At 48.4% G+C, this 21157-nt stretch overlaps 1 protein-coding gene across 1 annotated transcript in view; it reads left to right on the top strand.

Moving 5' to 3' along the window:
- ints1 (integrator complex subunit 1) overlaps positions 1-21157 on the top strand; it is a 169976-nt gene that overhangs the window by 95239 nt on the left and 53580 nt on the right. Inside the window, exons 29-32 of the mRNA XM_072481022.1 lie at positions 444-542; positions 2408-2532; positions 2823-3077; positions 4259-4418. Of these exons, the coding sequence (XP_072337123.1) occupies positions 444-542; positions 2408-2532; positions 2823-3077; positions 4259-4418 (639 nt within the window). The remainder of the gene's footprint in view (positions 1-443; positions 543-2407; positions 2533-2822; positions 3078-4258; positions 4419-21157) is intronic.

Raw genomic sequence — 21157 nt, 5'->3', positions numbered from 1 at the left:
AACAAATCATCAGGTCTTTAGTTCATTGCAGTTTGAAGGAATTTGCTGTATGCAGATTGGCCTTTGCATTTACTGTAACAATGGCTACACTTTGAAGGTACTGTCCATTGTCTGTATATTGCTTTGGGATCTCCTGAGGTTGCGGAAGGAACTATAGAGATACAAGTCTGTATTTCTTTAGCCCAGCTCAAGTCAGTAACTTGGAGAATGGAAGAGCAGGGAATTGTCAGGTTGCAGTCGATTGGAGGTCCAATCATCAAGTAATATATGACAAACTTGAGATATGTCAAAAACCTGAAAGCATTTTTTGTCAACCATACCAAGGATACAATTCACCAGATATGATGGCTCATGTAAAATTGTTTGGCCAGCAGACATTGTTTACACTGATTATGTGATGGTTGTAAAGGCAAATTCTAATTATCTTATCTTTCTCATTGCAGACTATATGGCACACCTGGTGGAAGTTCAACACGAGAGAGGAGCGACTGGTGGACGCACCTTCCACACGCTGCTCACTGCATCCCTGCCTCCGAACAGGGGTATTCCTTACAACTGAGTCCTTCTGCATTGTATTCACTCTCAATTCCCTCCTAATAGTTTCCCTGAGAGGACTCCATCATCACATCTGAAATCTCTCTCCTTGCTTTCTGCATTGCTTATAGCTCCAGGGTTAACTTAATCCCCTTTGTGATTGGCGTCATCGTCATTATTGGCTGTTCCTCGATTTAAGGTTGAGGTCTACTTAGGATCGCATGTTTCTGCCTTGGTCCTCTTGGGACTCTAAACAGGTCAATTCTCAACCTACATAACTTGGAGTGAGTGGGACAGGTAGTCCCACAAAGTAGTGGGATCTAGAAGGCAAAATTTTCTTCCTTTTCTTTCCTCATCTGCTGCCACTCTCCCTCATCATAAAAGTGGCTGGACTCGAAGCATGACACAGCTTGATGGACAAATTGCCACCATTTTGAGCAATTGGTAGCAAGTTCCTCCCAGTCATTAATATCAATGCTGTCGCGCTTCAAGGAAAGCTTCAGAGTGTCTTTGAAGCTTTTTTTTGTTCTCCCCGGAGAATTGAGAAAACAGAATCTGGTAGGGGAGATGCTTTTCGGCTGTCCGGATATAGTGACCCGACGATCAGTTTAGATTTTGCAGAAGTTTTGCATGAAGGCTTGTGCAGATGGCTTCAAGAAGGGCACTAGCATTTGTTCAATGGTCCACCCATTGAATCCAATGTGGCGGAGGTATCGCTGATGGAATTTTTCTAATGCTCGTGTGTGTCGTTGATGCAGTCCAGGTCTCACTGCAGTACAGCAGTGTGGTGACGCCAACTGCTCTGTACACTAGGAGTTTGTTGACTTACTGACTCACTGCTGTAGTTTGCAGAAAGCTGAGCTGGTGCAGCTGATCTAATGTTGGATCTCTTCATCAAGGTCGTCTTTTGAGAGAGGGCGATGCCAAGGTATGGGAAATGTTCAACGTTTTCCAGAGTCTCTCCTTCAACACATATGGGAGGTGGAATATTTGGCTGACCAGGTGTAGCTATAATATGAGTTTGATTTTGCTGACGTTTGGGAGCTGGCTAAGTTTCCTGTATGCAGAATTGGGTCGATTAACGGCTTTCTAATCTAGTGCAGAGCGGACACTGACACTGCAGTTATCTACAAAATATAGATCATGGACTTTGATGGTGGTCAGTTTAATTTTGGAATGGAGGTGACAGGTTAAAGAACTTTCCATCTAGGTGGTATTTAATACTCACACAAAGCGCAGCTGATCTTTGATAAGGTGCATAGCCGCTGCCATATAGCATAGGGGCTGTCACCAGGCCAGATTATGAAGGCGCCTGTTTCAGATCTGCCACTTGAGTTGCAGGATTGTGATGAAGTTTCTAAGACATCCATTCTTTGGAGCACAAACCACAAAGCCTTGCTTTGCTTCGATCAGGTCGATGAATGCATTTGTGATACTTTATCAGATTAAACTTCAAAGATACATGGCTAAAAACCAGAGGCTGAATGGGAGGACTGGTTCCGGTGTTGGGGAGAGGATCGGTGAGCAGGGGCTGGGAGTTCAGTGGGTAGCGACCGAGGGTGGGGTAGACAGGAGCCAGCTGCCAGTTTTTCATCAGAACAGTTCGAACCCAGTTTGTGGCACACTTATTAGGACTCCAGCTGGAATCAGCTAACTCAGCAGTGTCCAGCCAAGGGACTGAACCTGGGATTTAGTTAGATGTGACACTAAGCCTGCAAAATACTATAATGCTTTTACTAATCCAGTCAGTGGGGGGAGCACTTTCCAAAACATTCAACCTTAATTCAATGGAAAAGTTACTCTTTTTGTTGGAAGTGATTTTTTGAAATGACTGTAGTAGTTTATTATCAACATTTTTTGTGCCTATACCCAGAGAATGCAGACCTGAGTAGACAGAGCTCGATTCGAACAACACCTCAGTGCCCCATCCGGATTCGAAGACCGACACAGATTCCCGTAATTGGGGTAGATGAAGACTTGGCTAGCCTTTTCCTTCAGGTAGAGTAAACATCACCGAAACCTAACACACTTCCATCATATGATCCCCTGAACTGGTTTCAATCACCTTAAAAAGCCAAAAAGGATGTTCAGTTTTTTTTTCCTTTATTGATTCTGTACTTTATCCCTCTATTTTTTAACTTCTGTTGGAGATTACATGGCTGCGGAGGGTGGGGCATGCGGGCTAGTCATGATGGGCTGGCCATCATTGGGGTGTATGGCAGTCTTGATTGAACCACAGATCTTTTGCTCCCTGTCAAATGTTGTAACAATGATGGTCTTCCTTTCAGCTTTTCCCCATGAACCCTGACCCAAGGTGGAAGAGCACAAACACACGCTCAATCTCTCTGATGCTGCAACATGCTCTAGCCCAGGAGCTGAGCAGAGTTTACCAGGAAAAGGCGGAGGAGACTGGAATCGCCATCCGATTACTTCAAGCTGTCTCTGCACTGCTGAACTCCCCGCACAGTGGGGCCTTTGTGTTGTCCATGCATAGGAATTATGTCATCTCCTGTCCCTTAATCAGGCAACTCCATCTGTATCAGGTACTGTTGCAGCCACTTGATATGTTTGTAGCTGATTGTAGGGCTGTGACATGAAGATATGTAACTATGTATATAAGTTGAATATTTATCCATATTAACACATTGGGCTGTGATGGTTATAATTACTATATAGATTTATATGGGTGGCACAGTGGTTAGCACTGCTACCTTACAGCACCAGGGACACGTGTTCCAACCTTGGGCGACTGTGTTGAGTTTGCACAATCTCCCCATGTCTGTGTCAGATGCTCCGGTTTCCTCCCACAGTCCAAAGATGTTATACTGGAAATCTTTTTTGAATAAAAATATATCTTTTTTAAAAACTCTCTCATTAGCTACTTCTTTCAAGACCTTAGGGTGAAATCCATCCAGACCTGGGGATTTGTCAAGCCTGCAGACCCAACAATTTGCCCAATACCAGGTTAGGTGAATTGGTCGTGCTAAATTCCCCCTTGGTGACCAAAGATGTGACGGTTAGGTGGATTGGCCATTCTAAATTGTCTCTTCGTGTTTAAAGGTTAGGTGGGATTACAGGGATAGGGCAGGGGAGTGGGCCTAGGTAGGGTGCTCTTTCAGAGGGTCGGTGTAGACTCGATGGGCCAAACCTGATATAGCAGTGTTGGACAGCTTGGGGCTGTAAACCTAGTTTAGTCTGTTATGCAGTCAGAAGTTACTTCAGTCCCTAGGAGACGATGAGGCCTTCAGTACTGCAATCATCCTCTGTACGTCAACCTGGGACCTGAAACATGGGAGTAAATGGAAAACCTAATGCTGCAATCACCAGCATCCACCTCCGTACCCGTTCCAATATGAGCCAGTTGAGATAGGCAGAGCCACTGGGTTTACTGGACTCTGTCTCTGCCTTTTGTACCAAAAAATTCCTGGCTCTATGCAGATAAATTTCCTTGCTCATGTGGGTGGCCCAGTGGTTAGCACTGCTGCCTCATGGCGCCAAGGACCCAGGTTCGGTCATAGCCCTAAGTTACCATCTATGTGGAGTCTGCACATTCTCCCGTGTCTGCGTGGGTCTCACCCCCACAACCCAAAAAGATGTGAAGGGTAGGTGAGTTGACCATGCTAAATTGCCCCTTAATTGGAAAAAAATAATTGGATGCTCAATTTATTTATTTTTTTAATTTGCATGCTTGCAACACTGATGCCTAATTTTCTCCGGTTCACAGAGGAACATGCCAGAGGACTCTGCCGCCGTATCCTTATTCTACAATGTGGTGATGCAGATGCGGACATGGTTGGAGAATCCAGCGGTAGAGGAGGGCCCACTTCGAGCATTACTGAAATCCCTAGCTGCTCAGTGCTCTCTGAAGCATAGGATGGGTGACGGTAATTTGCCTATCTGGCTAATACATAGTTTAAACCTTTTAAAACTCAGTCAACTAACCATTAATTAGTGACCTTACTTGTCTTCAACCCTGGCCCTTGCCCATGTTTCTCAATATCACAAACATAATCTGTGGTTAATTTGAAAAGTTAAAGACAAGATTAAACTTAAAGAAAAAGCATATATTTGCGCAAAGACAAGTAGCAGATTAGAGGATTGGAAAGAATATAAAGAACGTCAAAGAATGACAAAAAGATTGATCATGAGGGGAAAACTAGACTACAAGAGAAAGCTAGCCAGTAATAAGTAATAGAGTTTCTACAGATATTTAAATAAGGAAAGAGCTAACAAATTGAGCATTGGTCCTATAGAAAATGCATCAGGGGAGTTGGTAATAGAAAGTAGATCTATGGTGGAACGAATTAAAAATATTTTGCATGTTTCTTCACTATTGAGGACACAAGTAACATCCCAGAAATAGCTGTAAATCAGGGAATGGAAGGGAGGGAGGAACTCCAAGAAAATTGCAATCACCAGGCAAGTGGTATTGGGCAAATTGTTGGGTCTGCAGGCTTGTCAAATCCCCAGGTCTGGATGGATTTCACCCTAAGGTCTTGAAAGAAGTAGCTAACGAGAGAGTTTAAAAAATATATATATTTTTATTCAAAAAAGATTTCCATTATAACAAAATAACAACAATATATTAAAGCCAATGCACTACAAACTACACCCCTGAACCCAAGTACACCACCAATGGCCCCCAGCCACCCATAAAGAAAATAGAACCTTAGCAAAAAGATTTTTTTAAAACCCTAACAGCTGACGGTAACCAGTTCCCTGACTAAGGAGGTAATAAAAGGCTGCCACCTCAAGTAGAACCCTTCACTGACCCGCGTCATAGAACATAGAAAATACAGCACAGAACAGGCCCTTCGGCCCACGATGTTGTGCCGAACCTTTGTCCTAGATTAATCATAGATTATCATTGAATTTACAGTACAGAAGGAGGCCATTCGGCCCCCTGAGTCTGCACCGGCTCTTGGAAAGAGCACCCCACCCAAACTCAACACCTCCACCCAACACCAAGGGTAATTTGGACATTAAGGGCAATTTATCATTGGCCAATTCACCTAACCCGCACATCTTTGGACTGTGGGAGGAAACCAGAGCCCCCGGAGGAAACCCACGCAGACACAGGGAGGACGTGCAGACTCCGCACAGACAGTGACCCAAGCCGGAATCGAACCTGGGACCCTGGAGCTGTGAAGCAATTGTGCTATCCACAATGCTACTGTGCTGCCCTTAAAAACAAATAAATCTACACTATATCATTTTACCGTAATCCATGTACCTATCCAATAGCTGCATGAAGGTCCCTAATGTTTCCGATTCAACTACTTCCACAGGCAGTGCATTCCATGCCCCCACTACTCTCTGGGTAAAGAACCTACCTCTGATATCCCTCCTATATCTTCCACCTTTCACCTTAAATTTATGTCCCCTTGTAATGGTTTGTTCCACCCGGGGAAAAAGTCTCTGACTGTCTACTCTATCTATTCCCCTGATCATCTTATAAACCTCTATCAAGTCGCCCCTCGTCCTTCTCCGTTCTAATGAGAAAAGGCCTAGCACCCTCAACCTTTCCTCGTAAGACCTACTCTCCATTCCAGGTAACATCCTGGTAAATCTTCTTTGCACCTTTTCCAAAGCTTCCACATCCTTCCTAAAATGAGGTGACCAGAATTGTACACAGTACTCCAAATGTGGCCTTACCAAAGTTTTGTACAGCTGCATCATCACCTCACGGCTCTTAAATTCAATCCCTCTGTTAATGAACGCGAGCACACCATAGGCCTTCTTCACAGCTCTATCCACTTGAGTGCAACTTTCAAAGATGTATGAACATAGACCCCAAGATCTCTCTGCTCCTCCACATTGCCAAGAACTCTACCGTTAACCCTGTATTCCGCATTCATATTTGTCCTTCCAAAATGGACAACCTCACACTTTTCAGGGTTAAACTCCATCTGCCACTTCTCAGCCCAGCTCTGCATCCTATCGATGTCTCTTTGCAGCCGACAACAGCCCTCCTTACTATCCACAATTCCACCAATCTTCGTATTGTCTGCAAATTTACTGACCCACCCTTCAACTCCCTCATCCAAGTCATTAATGAAAATCACAAACAGCAGAGGACCCAGAACTGATCCCTGCGGTACGCCACTGGTAACTGGGATCCAGGCTGAATATTTGCCATCCACCACCACTCTCTGACTTCTATCGGTTAGCCAGTTCGTTATCCAACTGGCCAAATTTCCCACTATCCCATGCCTCCTTACTTTCTGCAGAAGCCTACCATGGGGAACCTTATCAAATGCCTTACTAAAATCCATGTACACTACATCCACTGCTTTACCTTCATCCACATGCTTGGTCACCTCCTCAAAGAATTCAATAAGATTTGTAAGGCAAGACCTACCCCTCACAAATCCGTGCTGACTATCCCTAATCAAGCAGTGTCTTTCCAGATGCTCAGAAATCCTATCCTTCAGTACCCTTTCCATTACTTTGCCTACCACCGAAGTAAGACTAACTGGCCTGTAATTCCCACGGTTATCCCTAGTCCCTTTTTTGAACAGGGGCACGACATTCGCCACTCTCCAATCCCCTGGTACCATCCCTGTTGACAGTGAGGACGAAAAGATCATTGCCAACGGCTCTGCAATTTCATCTCTTGCTTCCCATAGAATCCTTGGATATATCCCGTCAGGCCCGGGGGACTTGTCTATCCTCAAGTTTTTCAAAATGCCCAACACATCTTCCTTCCTAACAAGTATTTCCTCGAGCTTACCAGTCTGTTTCACACTGTCCTCTCCAACAATATGGCCCCTCTCATTTGTAAATACAGAAGAAAAGTACTCGTTCAAGACCTCTCATATCTCTTCAGACTCAATACACAATCTCCCGCTACTGTCCTTGATCGGACCTACCCTCGCTCTAATCATTCTAGGGACACTCCGACTAGGGAAGGTTCGAGAGCCGGTTTGTCTTGGGATGAAACACAGTTCACAAAAATCCAAAGCAATTCCTTTTATTAAAAATATGGGGCGGGATTCTCTTTAGGCCAGCCGGTCAATGGGGTTCCCCATTGTGGGGCAGCCCCACACCGTCGGGAAACCCCCGGGATCCCGGCAAAACGGGGAATCCAGACCCATGGTTATTGCAATTTTTTCATTTTAAACAAAATAATATAAAACAATTAATTCATGTTAGAACGACAAAGAATACTACAATCATGGTTTACTTGATCCTTTCAAGGTACAAAACCTCCATCAGGTCCCCCAGTCAGGCCGAGGCCTTAGGCGGCACTGGGGACCTCAACACAAGCAGAACTTGCCTCTGGGCTATTCACGAGGCGAAGGCTAGAACATTTACTTTGTTCTCCATCTGTATCACCGGAGAGTCCGAAACTCCAGAAATGGCCATCAACGGCAAGCTCCAGCTGAGCACCCAAAATTCCCGACGTAGTGTCAAAAAAGGAGACCTAGAAGCTAACAAACTTGGCAAGATCAAAACATGTGCTTACGCTTCGCCGGTCCCCTAGAGGACCATTCACCCCCGAGAAGAACCCACTTATACGCACCCTGGTGAGGATGCGCCCTGTGCACCATCTTGGACTGGATCAGGCTTAACCTAGCAAATGAGGAGGTGAAGTTCACCCTGTAAAAAGCCTCACTCCACACCACCGCCCCTCTTCAAAAAAAACAAACCCAGTTCGCCCTCCTATTTCCCTTTTACTTCGTCCAATGAAGCCTGCTCCGTCGCTAACATCTGCCCATAAATATCTGAAATCTTACACTCCCCTAACTTGGTCAAGGCCCGGACCCTGTCCAAAAGTGAGGATGACAGTGCCAGGGGAAATGAAGGAGCTCCTTACGGAGAAAGTCGTGAACCTGCAAGTACCTGATTATGTTCATTCTTGAGAACTGGAATTTCTCTACAAACATGTCTAGTGCGATGAACCTCCCTTCAAGAAATATGGGCGTCATTCTCCGACCCCCCGCCGGGTCGGAGAATCGCTGGGGGCTGACGTGAAGCCCGCCCCCGCCGGTTGCCGAAGTCTCCGGCACCGGATATTCGGCGAGGGCAGGAATCGCGGCGCGCCGGTTGGCGGGCCACTCCCCGCGATTCTCCGGCCCGGATGGGCCGATAAATTGCCTGTCCCGCCGGCGTGGATTAAACCACCTTTTGAACTGCGGGACAAGGCGGCGCGGGCAGGCTCCGGGGTCCTGTGGGGGGGCGTGGGGCGATCTGGCCCCGGGGGGTGCCCGCGATCGGGGCCCACTGATCCGCGGGCGGGCCTGTGCTGTGGGGGCACTCTTTCCCTTCTATGAGGGAAGAGACTCCCTCCACTGCGCATGCGTGGGAAACTGTCAGCGGCCGCTGACGCTCCTGCGCATGCGCCGCCCCGAGATGTCATTTCCGCGCCAGCTGGCGGGGCAACAAAGGCCGTTTCTGCCAGCTGGCGGGGCGGAAATTCCTCCGGCGTCGGCCTAGCCCCTCAATGTTGGGGCTTGGCCCCCAAAGATGCGGAGCATTCCGCACCTTTGGGGCGGCGCGTTGCCCGTCTGATTGGCGCCGTTTTGGGCGCCAGTCGGCGGACATCGCGCCGTTTCGGGAGAATTTCGCCCCATGTCTCTAAACATCTCCTCCCTCTCCCAAGCCCTAACGCTGAATCCGAGCCAGATGGCACAAACCTGTGGTTCCTGCAAATCGGTGCCAACAATGACATGGAGCCCAATTTAAAATGCTGCCAAAACTGATTCCAAATCCTCAAAGCGGCTATCACCGCCAGGCTCAAAGTGAATCTTGCAGGGGAAAACTGGAGTGGGGCAGTAACCAGGCTCCTGAGACTCGACCCTGTGCATGAACCGTCCTCCATCCACCCCCATGTAGAATCTGTATCCCTGAGTTACCCCCGCACCTTATTAATATTTGCCGCCCAATAGTAACATAACAGATTAGGTAGTGCCAACCTCCCCAACTACCTATCCCTCTGCAGAAAGGTCCTACTCACCCGTAGGGTCTTACCAGCTCAAACAAAGGTAGATATTAATTGATCCTGCAAAAGAAAGCCTTGGGAAGAAGGACTGGGAGACACTGGCACAAAAACAGAAACCTCGGGAGAATATTCATCTTCATTGTCTGTACCCTTCCCATTAAGGTCAGCGGGAGGGTGCCCCAACTTTTCACGTCAGCCTTCACCCCATCCACCAGGGTAGCAAAGTTAGGTTTATGGAGCGAGGCCCAATTATGGCCACCTGGATTCCCAGATAACGGAAGCCATTCTTATCCGGGTGAAATGTCGACATCGCCAGATCAGCTCCTCTCCCCAGGGGATTCTTTGGAAAATATTCACTATTGTCCAGATTCAGCTTGTACCCGAGAAGTAGTCAAAACTCCTGAGCAGCTTCATTATCTCCTCCACGTTGGAGAGTGGGTCTGTGATATATAGTAGCAAATCACCCGCATATGAGCTCACTCTGTGCTCCCTCCCTCCACACTCTATCCCCCTCCATCTGGTGGACAACCTCAGCACATAGGCCAGCGGCAAACAAAAGCGGGGATAATGGACACCCCTGCCTTGTACCCCTAGTTAGTTGAAAATAGCCCGATTTCAGGGCATTAGCACATACATTTGCGGTGGGGGCCCTGTACAGAAGCCTAATCCATTATCTAAATTTTGGCCCAAAAAAGCCAAACCTTCCAAGGATTTCAACCCTGTCAAACGCTTTCTCGGCGTCCATTTGAATAATCACCTGTGGCTCAGACCCTAAGGTGGGTGACAACACAACGTCTAACAATCTCCGAATGTTGGCCGACAACTGTCGGCCCCTAACAAAACCAGTCTGCTCCTTTGAAATTACTCCAGGAAGGCAGGGCTCTAAACCCGTTACCATTACCTTAGCCAACAACTTAAGTGTCAATGGTTAACATCAAAACAGGTTGATACCAGCATCATTCCATGGGATCCTTGTTCTTCTTCAGAATCAAGGAAATCGATGCCTGCGCCAAGGTGGCCGGCAACACCGTTCGGGACACAGAATCATTAAACGTATCGAGCAGAAGTGGGACCAACTGGCCCACAAACTGTTTGTAAAATCCAATACGGGATCCATCAGTCAGGGGCTGGTTTAGCACAGGGCTAAATCGCTGGCTTTGAAAGCAGACCAAGGCAGGCCAGCAGCACGGTTCAATTCCCGTACCAGCCTCTCCGAACAGGTGCCAGAATGTGGCGACTAGGGGCTTTTCACAGTAACTTCATTTGAAGCCTACTTGTGACAATAAGCGATTTTCATTTCATTTCATTTTCATCGGGATCCGGTGATTTGCCCGTCTTCATTAACCTAATACAGTTCATGACCTCCTCGGCCCTATCAATGTCTCCAACTCTGCCTTCTCTCCTGTATGCCCAGTCCCCATCTGTTCCATGAACACCAATAACTCCTTTGCTACCCTGATGGAATCAGAGATTTGGAACTCAACCTATCCATCCGATAATAATAATCTTTATTGTAGGCTTACATTAACACTGCAATGAAATTATTGTGAAAATACCCTCGTTGCCACACTCCGGTGCCTGTTGGGGTACACTGAGGGAGAATTTCAGAGTGTCCAAATTACCTAACAACACGCCTTTTGGAACTTATGGGAGGAAACCGGAGCACCCGGAGGAAACCCACGCAGACACTTGGAGAACATGCAGACTCTGCGCAGACAGTGACCCATGCCGGGAATCAAACCTGGTAACCTGGTGCTGTGAAACACAGTGTTAACCACTGTGCTACTGTGAGAATCTAGGCGCAATTGAGGTGCCCCCGCCCCCCCCCTCCCCCATAATTAGCTGATGTGAATCCAGATCTGGGATAGAAGTCAGCACTTTATTAATGAATGCCATGTCATTCCAGTTAGGTACATACATATTGACCAATACCACGAACGATCCTCTAACGATTACGTACCTCCCACTTGGGTCTGCTAATTTATTAACCGCAGAAAAAGACAACGCTTGTTAATCTGCACTGCAGTCACCCGTGCTCTACATTAAAAATACCTGCCCCATCCAGACCTTCCGCAACGTTGTTTGATCCTTGATTCTCAAATGAGTCTTCTGTAGAAAAAACGTCAGCCTTCAAACTTCTCAGGTGCACAAACACCCAAGACCTTTTTACTGGGCCGTTTAACCCCCTTACATTCCAAGTTATCAACTGGACAGGGCGCCTCTGACACCCCCAACCCCAGGATCATCCACATGTATCCTGGGAGGCAATCCAGCAGTGTGTCCGCCTGCACCGGTTCCGGGCTCACCCAAGATAGTTGCCATACTCCCTATAAAGCCAGCACAAAAACAAAGAAACTGTCATCGTCAGCAGTCTACGCCCCCAGGTCACTGTCCATGTGGAGTTTGCACATTCTTCCCTTGTCTGTGTGGGTCTCACACCCACAATCCAAAGATGTGCGGGTTAGGTGGATTGGCCATGCTAAAATTGCCCCTTAATTGGGGAAAAAAGAATTGGGTACTCTAAATTTATTTTTTAAAAAGGTTATAAAAGTACAGGTACAGCAAGTAATTCGGAAAGTTAACAGAATGTTATTGTTTATTGTAAGGGGAATTGATTGCAAAAGTAGGAGGGTTATGCTTCAGTTGAACAGAGCATTGGTGAGACCACACCAATTGGTAAAAATTAATTGGGTACTCTAAATTTATTTATTTAAAAAAATCTTATTCATGGATGCATCAAAATATCCCTTAAACGTCGCTATCGTATCTGGTTCCACCACCTCTCCCGGCTCTGCGATCCAGGCACATGTAAAACACTTGCCTCGCACATGTCCTTTAAACTTTCCCCCTCGCACCTTAAACTTATGTCCCCTAGTCATTGACCTTTCCACCCTGGGAAAAAGCATCTTACTATCCACTATGTCCATGCCACTTATTAAGGCATGGGCAAGTTGTCTTATGAGGAAAGGTTGGGGGAGGGTAGGTTTGTATCCACTGGAGTTTCGTAAGGGATGAGTTGCTCAAAGCCGTAAGATCCTGAGGGGCATTGATGGTGGATGTGGAGAGAGTGTTTCCTCTTGTCGGAGAATCTACAACTAGGGGTTATTGTTTAAAAATGAAGGATCACTCATTTGAGACAAGAAATTAGGAGAATTTTTTCTCTGAGGATTCTCTGGAACTCTCTTTCTCAAAACGCAGTGGAACAGACACTTGAATATTTTTAAGACATAGCGTGATAGATTCTTGATTAACACAGGGATGAAAGCTTATCGGGGGTAAGCAGGAATGTAGTGTTGAAGTTACAAACAGATCACCCTTGATTTTATTAAATGGCAGAGCAGGCTCGAGGGGCCGAGTGGCCTGCTCCTGCTCCTAATTTGTATGTTCATATGAGAAAGAAAGAACCTGCGTTTATACAGCACTCTTATGGCAGCAGGGCTTCCCAAAGTGCTGTGCAGAGAACAAATTACAGGTGTAGGTACTGTCATAGGAAATGCAGAAGCCAATTTGCACACAGCAGGATCCCACATACAGGAATCTGATAATGATCAGAGATGTCATCAGTTGTAGTGATGTTGGTTGATGGATAAATATTAGAATATATAGGAACATACAGTGCAGAAGGAGACCATTCGGCCCATCGAGTCTGCACCGACCCACTTAAGCCCTCACTTCCACCCTATCCCCATATCCCAATAACCCTTCCTAACCTTTTTGGTCACTAAGGGCAATTTATCATGGCCAATCCACCTAACCTGCACGTCTTTGGACTGTGGGAAGAAACCGGAGCACCCGGAGGAAACCCACGCAGACACGGGGAGAACGTGCAGACTCCGCACAGACAGTGACCCAGCGGGGAATTGAACCTGGGACCCTGGCGCTGTGAAGCCACAGTGCTATCCACTTGTGCTACCGTGCTGCCCAAATATTGGCTTGGACACCAGGGAAAGCTCTGCTCTACTCCAAATACTGCTCTGGGGTTTTTATGGCTGCTTAAGAGGATAGGCGAGGACTCAGTTTAACGTTTGATCCAAAAGACAGCACTCCCAGAGTTCTGGCACAGAGTGTCAAACTGGATTTTATGTGAAATCTCTGAAGACAAAACACATGACCTGCTGAATTGGTATCCTGTTGAACCACAACTAACTTCTTTACAGAAGTTGTCCATTCTGCAACTGGGTTCAATTTCTGCGATGCACTGGTTCTTATCCAGCAACAATACCAGTGCTGTGCTGGCCATTTCCTCCATGCTGCTCATGTCTGGGTCTCTATGGCGGAGCAGGTTTGGTGTTTAAAAAAAGAATAGCCCTCGCCTATCTCCGAGAAACCTGTTTCAGAGCGGCATCCGTGGCAGGCTTGAGTGGAGCCACGTTACTGAACCGTCACACACTAAGTGACCCAGGTCATTGAAGTGGGCAGGAATGACTTAATAAGAGGGAATTTCACTTTTTTCTTTCCATCCCAAGAGAATTTTTAAAAATAATCAGCTTCTATACAGCCCATACAGCCAGCTGGGGGCTGCCAGCTAACTATCAGTTTTTTTGTAGCTTCGTACACACAAAGATACAACAATTAGTAAAATTGAATGGGAAATTTGCCAATTATCAAGTCTGGCCACTGACTACAGCTTCCCCAGGTCTTGCTAGGTCACTTGCTGGACTTGTGGCACTGCTTTTACACAGCACATGGCCCCTCCTTTCCAATTAATTGGGCTCAAAATACTACCTGCAGAGATCTGTCCCTTTCTGATCTTGGCAAATCCAGTTGCCAATAGCCCAAGATGCGCATGAGGGGGTGGGGGGGGTTTGCATTGAGGTAATACATGTATATGGGATATTTTTAAACAGGCAGATGGAGGAGAACGGTCACAACCTAAAGCTGCTGAACTCAAACATTGAGTCCAGAGGGCTGCAATGTGCCCAACAGGAAGATGAGATGCTGCTCCTCCAGCCCGTGCCGAGCATTGCAGCAGGCCAAGAGCGGATATGTGGGCATGAATGAAAGGTGCTGTTTAAAACCCATCACTGTTGTAATGCAGGAAACATGACCGTCTGCACACAGCAAGATTCTCTAAACAGCAACATGATAATGACCAGATAATTTGTTTCCGGTGTTGCTTGAGGGAGAACTATTGGGCTCAACACCTGGGAAAAATGCCCTGCTCTTTTGTGAAGTATTGTTGTGGGATCTTTTTTGTTCACCTGACAGGGTCTTAGTTTAAAATGTCATTCATATGGCTGCACCTGCAGCAGTGAAGCACTTGCTCCACTACACTGGGAGTCTCAGCCCAGATTTAGTGCCCCAGTCTCTGGAGTGAGTAATGAATCCACAACTTTCTGATTCAGAGGTGAGAGTGCTAGCATCCTGAGCTAAAACTGTCAAAAATGAGTATTCCAGATGCAGGAGCCAATAATACAAATTTATTAAGCGTTAAATGAAATTTCTCAGGCAGTACCCTCAGGATAGACTGTGGTGCAAGGCTGAAGACATTGGGCTCAGCTGACTAAATTATTTCATGTTACAATGTCATCCCTTTTACCTCTTTCTGGCTACATTGCATTCTGTGAATTTTGTACATTTTGTACCAGGTCATCCACTTTGTATCAAAAGGATTCATGCTCCCTAAACATTTTTCATGAGTGGTTCCAACAGGTGCTGCTGATATTTGGGTTGAATAAAGCATATAATATGCCTCTCATGTTTACACTGTAGATAGATCAGTATTTAACTGCACTTGAACTTCCGGTCATGACATTAAGGTGGAGGTCGTATGTTGGGTGGCTCCTGCAAGAGCCTTTGTTTTTTGGATCTTCATGCCCGGTCTCAGGAGTACTTTTTAATGAGCTAGTGTTGGAAGTCCTAGGGAGCTGGTGGAATGTCAAAGTTCGAGAAGAAAGGTCAGGGAAAGAAGGGAGCGAGCGAACGTCCGCCGGCGAGTGCTGCTGTGAGTCGAATAGGCGGAAAGATGGCGGGTGTTGGTTCGTCAGGTGGGGCCACTCCATTACGGTTGAGACTCTGACCAAGTTGGTGGCGGAAGAGTTTGAAAGAGTGTTCACCAACCATTTAGAGGTGTTTTAGACGGAGATGACGGCCTTGAGGAGAGGATTGCCCCGATAAAGGCTGCATTCAAGAAGATGTCGGTCGAGGTATGGGAGCAAAGGAGAAGATGAAGGGGTTGGAGGAGGCATTGTCACAACATAGCGACCAGTTCACCTCGATGGGTGAGGAGCTGCAGAGGGTGGCGGAGGTCAATAAAGGGCTAAGAGCCAAATTGGAAGACCTGGAGAACAAGTCAAGGAATTTGAGGATCATGGGCTTGCCCGAGGGGGTGAAGGGCTGGAAGCTGACCGAGTATTTTGCAGACATGTTCACCAGGTTGATGGGAGAGGGGGAAGAGCCCTCCCTCTATCAGCTGGACATGGCCCATTGGTCGCTCCGGTCGAGGCCTAGAACAAATGAGCCACCAAGGGCAGTCATAGTCTGCTTCCACAGTTACCACGTGAAGGAGAAGGTTTTGAGATAGGCGAAGCAGAAGTGGGAAGGCATTGGTATACCAAGATTTTACGGTGGAGTTGGTGAGAAGGTGGGTGGCCTTTGGCCGAGTGAAGGTGGCACTGCACAGCAGCAGTGTGAGGTTCAGAGTGGTCTAACCTGCGAAGCTGAGAGTGACTCACAACTCAAATAACTTTGATTTTGAGACTGCTTTGGAGATGGAGACGTTCGTGAAGGCCGAAGGACTGGGACTGATACGAGATTTGGGATTTGGACTTGGCAGTGTGGCTGGGTGCATTCTTTGGGCTTTTTTTCTTGATTTTTTTCAACGGGATTTTTTTAATGTGTTTTTTTTCTTTTACTGGGTGTATTTCTTTTCTGTTTGGTGAATGTAGTCTCCCCACTCTGAAAGTAGGCTTGGGGTGGGGCATTAGAGTTGGCTTTTGGTGGGAGTGTGTGGTTGGGGGGTGGAGGGTTTCTAGCCATGGGAGAGGTGGGTTGCGGAGGGTGGGGGGGGGGGCTCTGGTAGGGGTCACTGTGCCAGCAAACAAAGGTTGGCTAGTGAGCGGAGTGTGATGGGGGAGGGGCTGCGGTCTTTGGAGCCTGGTCAGGCAGGTTTCGATGCGCCTGGGAGCTGTGAATGGTAGGGGGAGGAGTTCGATACTGGGTGGGGTGAGGTGTTTGCAAGAGGATGGGGGATGCTGGGAAGGGAGGGGTGGGGATTGACGGTAACAAAAGGGTGAGGTGGGTCTGGCCAGATGGGTGGGGCCTAGGGTAATGATGATGGCGGATAAGAGGGTGCGGGGTGAGGGATCCCCAGTCAGAATGGTGACGTGGAACATGAGTGGGTTGGGGGGACCAGTGTAGAGAGCAGGAGCTTTCGCGCACTTGATGAGTTTGAAAGCCGATGTTGTGATGCTGCAAGAGACCCAGCTGAGGCTGAAGGACCAGATGAGGCTTAGGAAGGGCTGGGTGAGCCAGGTGTTTAATTCGGGGTCTGATAGTAGGGCCTGGGGGATGGCGATTCTGCTGGGCAAACAAGTGAGGTTCCAGATGGAGAAGTTGGTGGCGGATCAGGGGGCAGATACGTGATCGTAACGGGTATACTGGAGGGGAGGTTGCTGGTGTTGGTTAGCCCATAAAACCCCAATTGGGATGACGCGGGGTTCGTGAAGAAAATGCTGGCTGCAATGTCGAAACTGGATACCCATGAGTTGATTTGGGGGGGTGAGGGGGGAAATGGGAACACCGTGCTGGAGCCGAGGGTGGACAGATCCCAGCTGCACTCGCTGACCCCACCGGGGGGGGGGGGGGCAAACGCATTGGCTGGGTTTATGAGGGAGAGGAGGGCAGGGGGCTGAGGGAGAGGAGGGCGGGGGGCGGAGTTGACTCGTGGAGACCTCGGGTGTTTTTTTTCCGCCCCGGTGCATAAGGTGTTGTCGAGGATTGATATTTTTGTGGTGGGGAAGACTCTTGTTAGTTGGAGTTAAGAGGGCAAGGTATTCGGATTGTGATTTCGGATCATGCTCCACATTGGATGTGGTACTGGAGAAGGGGTTGGCTCAGAAACCGGGTTGGAGGATGGATGTGGTGTTGATGGTGGACCTGAGTTTCTGTGATGGGATGGGGAGGTAATTTTCATTTTTTATAAATTTAGAGTACCCAATTCATTTTTTCCAATTAAGGGGCAATCCACCTAGCCTGCACATCTTTGCATTGTGGGGGCGCAATTCACGCAAACACGGGGAGAATGTGCAAACTCCATACGGGCAGTGACCCAGGGCCGGGATGGAACCTGGGACCTCGGCGCCGTGAGGCAGCAGTGCTAACCACTGTGCCACCGTGCAGCCCAGGATGGGAAAAGTGATTGAGGACTATGTGGGGTTTAACTGTACTGGGGAGGTCTCGCCGTCGGTGGTTTGGGAGGTTCTGAGGGCAGGGGTGAAGGGAGAGGTGATTTTGTTTCAGGTTAAGGGAGGAATACCAACGATTGACAGAAGAGATTTTGGAAGTGGACGGAAGGTATGCGGGGGACCTGGACCCGGGGCTCCTGGTGAAGAGGAACGAGCTGCAGGCGAGATTCGACCTGCTGTCCACTGGGAGAGTGGTGCGTCAGCTGAGAAGGGTGAGGGGGACTGTCTATGAGTACGGGGAGAAGGCAGGTTGTAGGTTGGCAGGTCAGCTCCATAGCCAAGCTGCGCCGAGGGAGATAGTTCGGGTTCGGAATAGGACGAGGGATTTGGTGGTGGTCCTGGAGCGGACCAACAAGATGTTTGAGAAGTTTTATAGGGACTTGTATAAGTCAGAGCCACCAAAGGATGAGCGAGAGATGAGGGAGTTTTTGGGGAGGTTAGAGTGCGCAAGGTTGGGTGAATTGGAGAAGGCAGGTCTGGAGGAGGCGGTGGGAGTAGAGAAAGTGAAGGCAGCAATCAGGAAGATGCAGACGGGGAAGGCGGCAGGGCCAGATGGGTTAAATTAATAAATTTAAAGATAGGCTGGTGCCATTGCTGGTGGAAATGTTCGAGGATGAGATGGTTATGGGGGTTTGCCAAAAACGATGGGACAGGCCTTCATCTCGCTGTTGTTAAAAAAGGATAAGGACCCGGTGGTGTGTGGGGCACATAGTCGCATATCTCTGCTGAATGTGGGCGCCAAGTGTCAAAGATGGAGGTGTGCCTTCCAAAGGTGATTGGGGAGGATCAGATGGGGTTCATTAAGGGCAAACAGTTGTCATCGAATGTGAGGCAGCTGCTGAATGCGGTGCTTTCTCCAACAGGGGGAAGGGAGTTGGAGGTCGGGGTGGCATTCGATGTGGAGACGGGTTTGATTGGGTGGAGCGGAGTTATTCGATGGCGGTGTTGGAGAAATGTAGAATTGGGCTGAATTTATGGTATGAATTCAGTTGCTGTATAAGGAGCCGATGGCGAGCGTGCGCACGCATGATGTCAATTCAGGGTATTTTTCATTGCACCGGGGACCGAGGCGTTGGTGCCCCATGTCCCCCCTTCTGTTTGCATTGGCAATAGAGCCCTTGGCCATTGCGCTGAGGAGCTCTGAGTTGTGGAAGGGGATAGTGAGAGGGGGGTGGAGCATGAGGTGACCTTGTACATGGATGATTTGCTGTTATACATTTCAGAGTCGGGCTCCTTGGTGGGGGAACATAATAGGTTTGATTCAAAAATTTGCAATGTGTTCAGGGTATAAGCTGAATTTGGGGGGAAACGGGTATGTTGTGGTTTCCTCTCCAGGAATGGGGGTCGGGGGGTGGGGGGCTGGGGAGGTTGCCATTCCGTGTGACAGTGCCTCACTTCAGGTATGTGGGGGGTGCATGTGACTCGGGACTGGGCAGGTCTTCAGAAGTTGAAGTTCTCTTGTTTGGTGGAGAGATAATAATAATTGCTTATTATCACAAGTAGGCTTCAATGAAGTTACTGTGAAAAGCCCCTAGTCTCCACATTCCGGCGCCTGTTCGGGGAGGCTGGAACGGGAATTGAACCTGCGCTGCTGGTCTTGTTCTGCATCACAAGCCAGCTATCAAAGCCCACTGTGCTGAACCAGCCCCCAGATTGGGTTGAGGTGGGATAATTCTTCCTCTGTCATTGGCAGGCCGGGTGCAGGCGGTGAAGATAAACATTCTACCGCGGTTTTTGTTTTTGTTTCAGTGCTAGCCGGTCTTTTTGCCATAGGCAAAAGGGGGTGGACATGCTGATTTCTTTGTTTGTCTGGGTGGGGAAGGTGGCCAGGAAAAGGAAGGTGGTACTGCAGAGAGGACGGCAGTTAGGGGGGTTCGGCCTTCCAAATTTGATGTACTGAATTTGAGCGGTGAATGCAGAGAAGGTACAGCGATGGAATTGGGAGGCGGGGGCTTTGTGGGTGAGGATTGAGGCGGGTTCATGTAGGGGGTCAGGGTTGTGGGCGCTGGCAACGGCGCTTCTCCCGTTGGCTCCAGCGAAGTACCCGGTGAGTCCGGTGGTGGTGGCCATGCTGAAGATTTGGAGGCAGTTTCGATTAGATTGGCATCCCCCCGGCCCTGTTCCCAATCAGGGGAAATCACGGATTTGAGCCGGGGAGGATGGATGCGAGGTTCCAGGGATGAGAGGAGAGGGGGATCAGGGAGATGAAGGATTTGCTTCTGGGAGGGTGGTTTGTGAGTTTGGAGGAACGGAATGAAAAGTTTGGGTTGGCGTGGGAGGAGAGTTTCTGGTACATGCAGGTGCTCTCTTCCCGACATTCCTGATAGTGCCAGCTCCCTTGTTGCTGGAGGAGGTGCATTAAGTGGGGGGTGGGGGGGGCTGGAGAGGGACGGTCATCTTGGCGATTTACGGGAGGATTTTTGAGGAGGATAAGGTGTCCATGGAGAGGGGCCAAGATTAAGTGGGAGGGGAAGTTGGAGGAGGGATTGTGGTGTGAGGGCAAATGCCTCAACTTTGTGTGCGAGTCTGTAGCAGATCCAGCTGAAGGTGGTGTACAGGGCGCAACTGACAAAGTCCAGGATGAACCAGCTGTTTGAGGGGGTGGAGGACATCTGTGAGCAGTGTATGAGGCGTCCTGCAAATCATATGTATATGTTCTGGTCCTGCCCAAAGTTGGAAAGGTTTTGGAGGGCAATTTTCAGAACCATCTCAGGGGTTTTGCAAGTAGATGTGGAGCCTGGTCCGCTGGAGGCCATATTTGGGGTGTCTGATAAGCCGGAGCTACAAAGGAGTGGGGGGGGCCCATGTCGTCGCCTCGCTGATTGTTCGCAGGCAGGTCCTGTAAGGGTGGAGGTCAGTTTCTTCACCCTGTGCCTCGGTGGGGGGGGGGGGGGGGGGGGACCTGCTGGAGTTTTTAGCCCTGGAGAAGGGGAAATTTTCCTCAAGGGGGGGGGGGGGGGGGGGCAACTGACAGAGAAGGTGAAATTTACCCTGGGTGGGGGGTTCCAGAAATGTTGGGGTTGTCCATTCTGCACTTTAGAGAGTTGGTTACTGTTGACTGTTGAGGGGGGTGGAGGTGGGGGGGGGGGGGGGGGTCTCGTTGGGTGGGGGTTTCTATGTGTTAGGTGTGTTTGTTTTTGATAAAATGTTGAAAATTTGAAATAAAAATACTTTTTAAAAAATTAACTGTACTTGAACTGGGAGAAAGTTCAGGTTTAAAATAATCAATGTGTTGTTTAACCTCAAGACCAGGTTGTTTGTGGCCTCTGAAGAC

Source organism: Scyliorhinus torazame, chromosome 17, assembly GCF_047496885.1.
Source record: "Scyliorhinus torazame isolate Kashiwa2021f chromosome 17, sScyTor2.1, whole genome shotgun sequence".
NCBI classification, from domain to species: Eukaryota; Metazoa; Chordata; class Chondrichthyes; order Carcharhiniformes; family Scyliorhinidae; genus Scyliorhinus; species Scyliorhinus torazame.
Note: the sequence above shows the minus strand (reverse complement) of the source record. Positions and strands in the feature narration are given on the sequence as shown.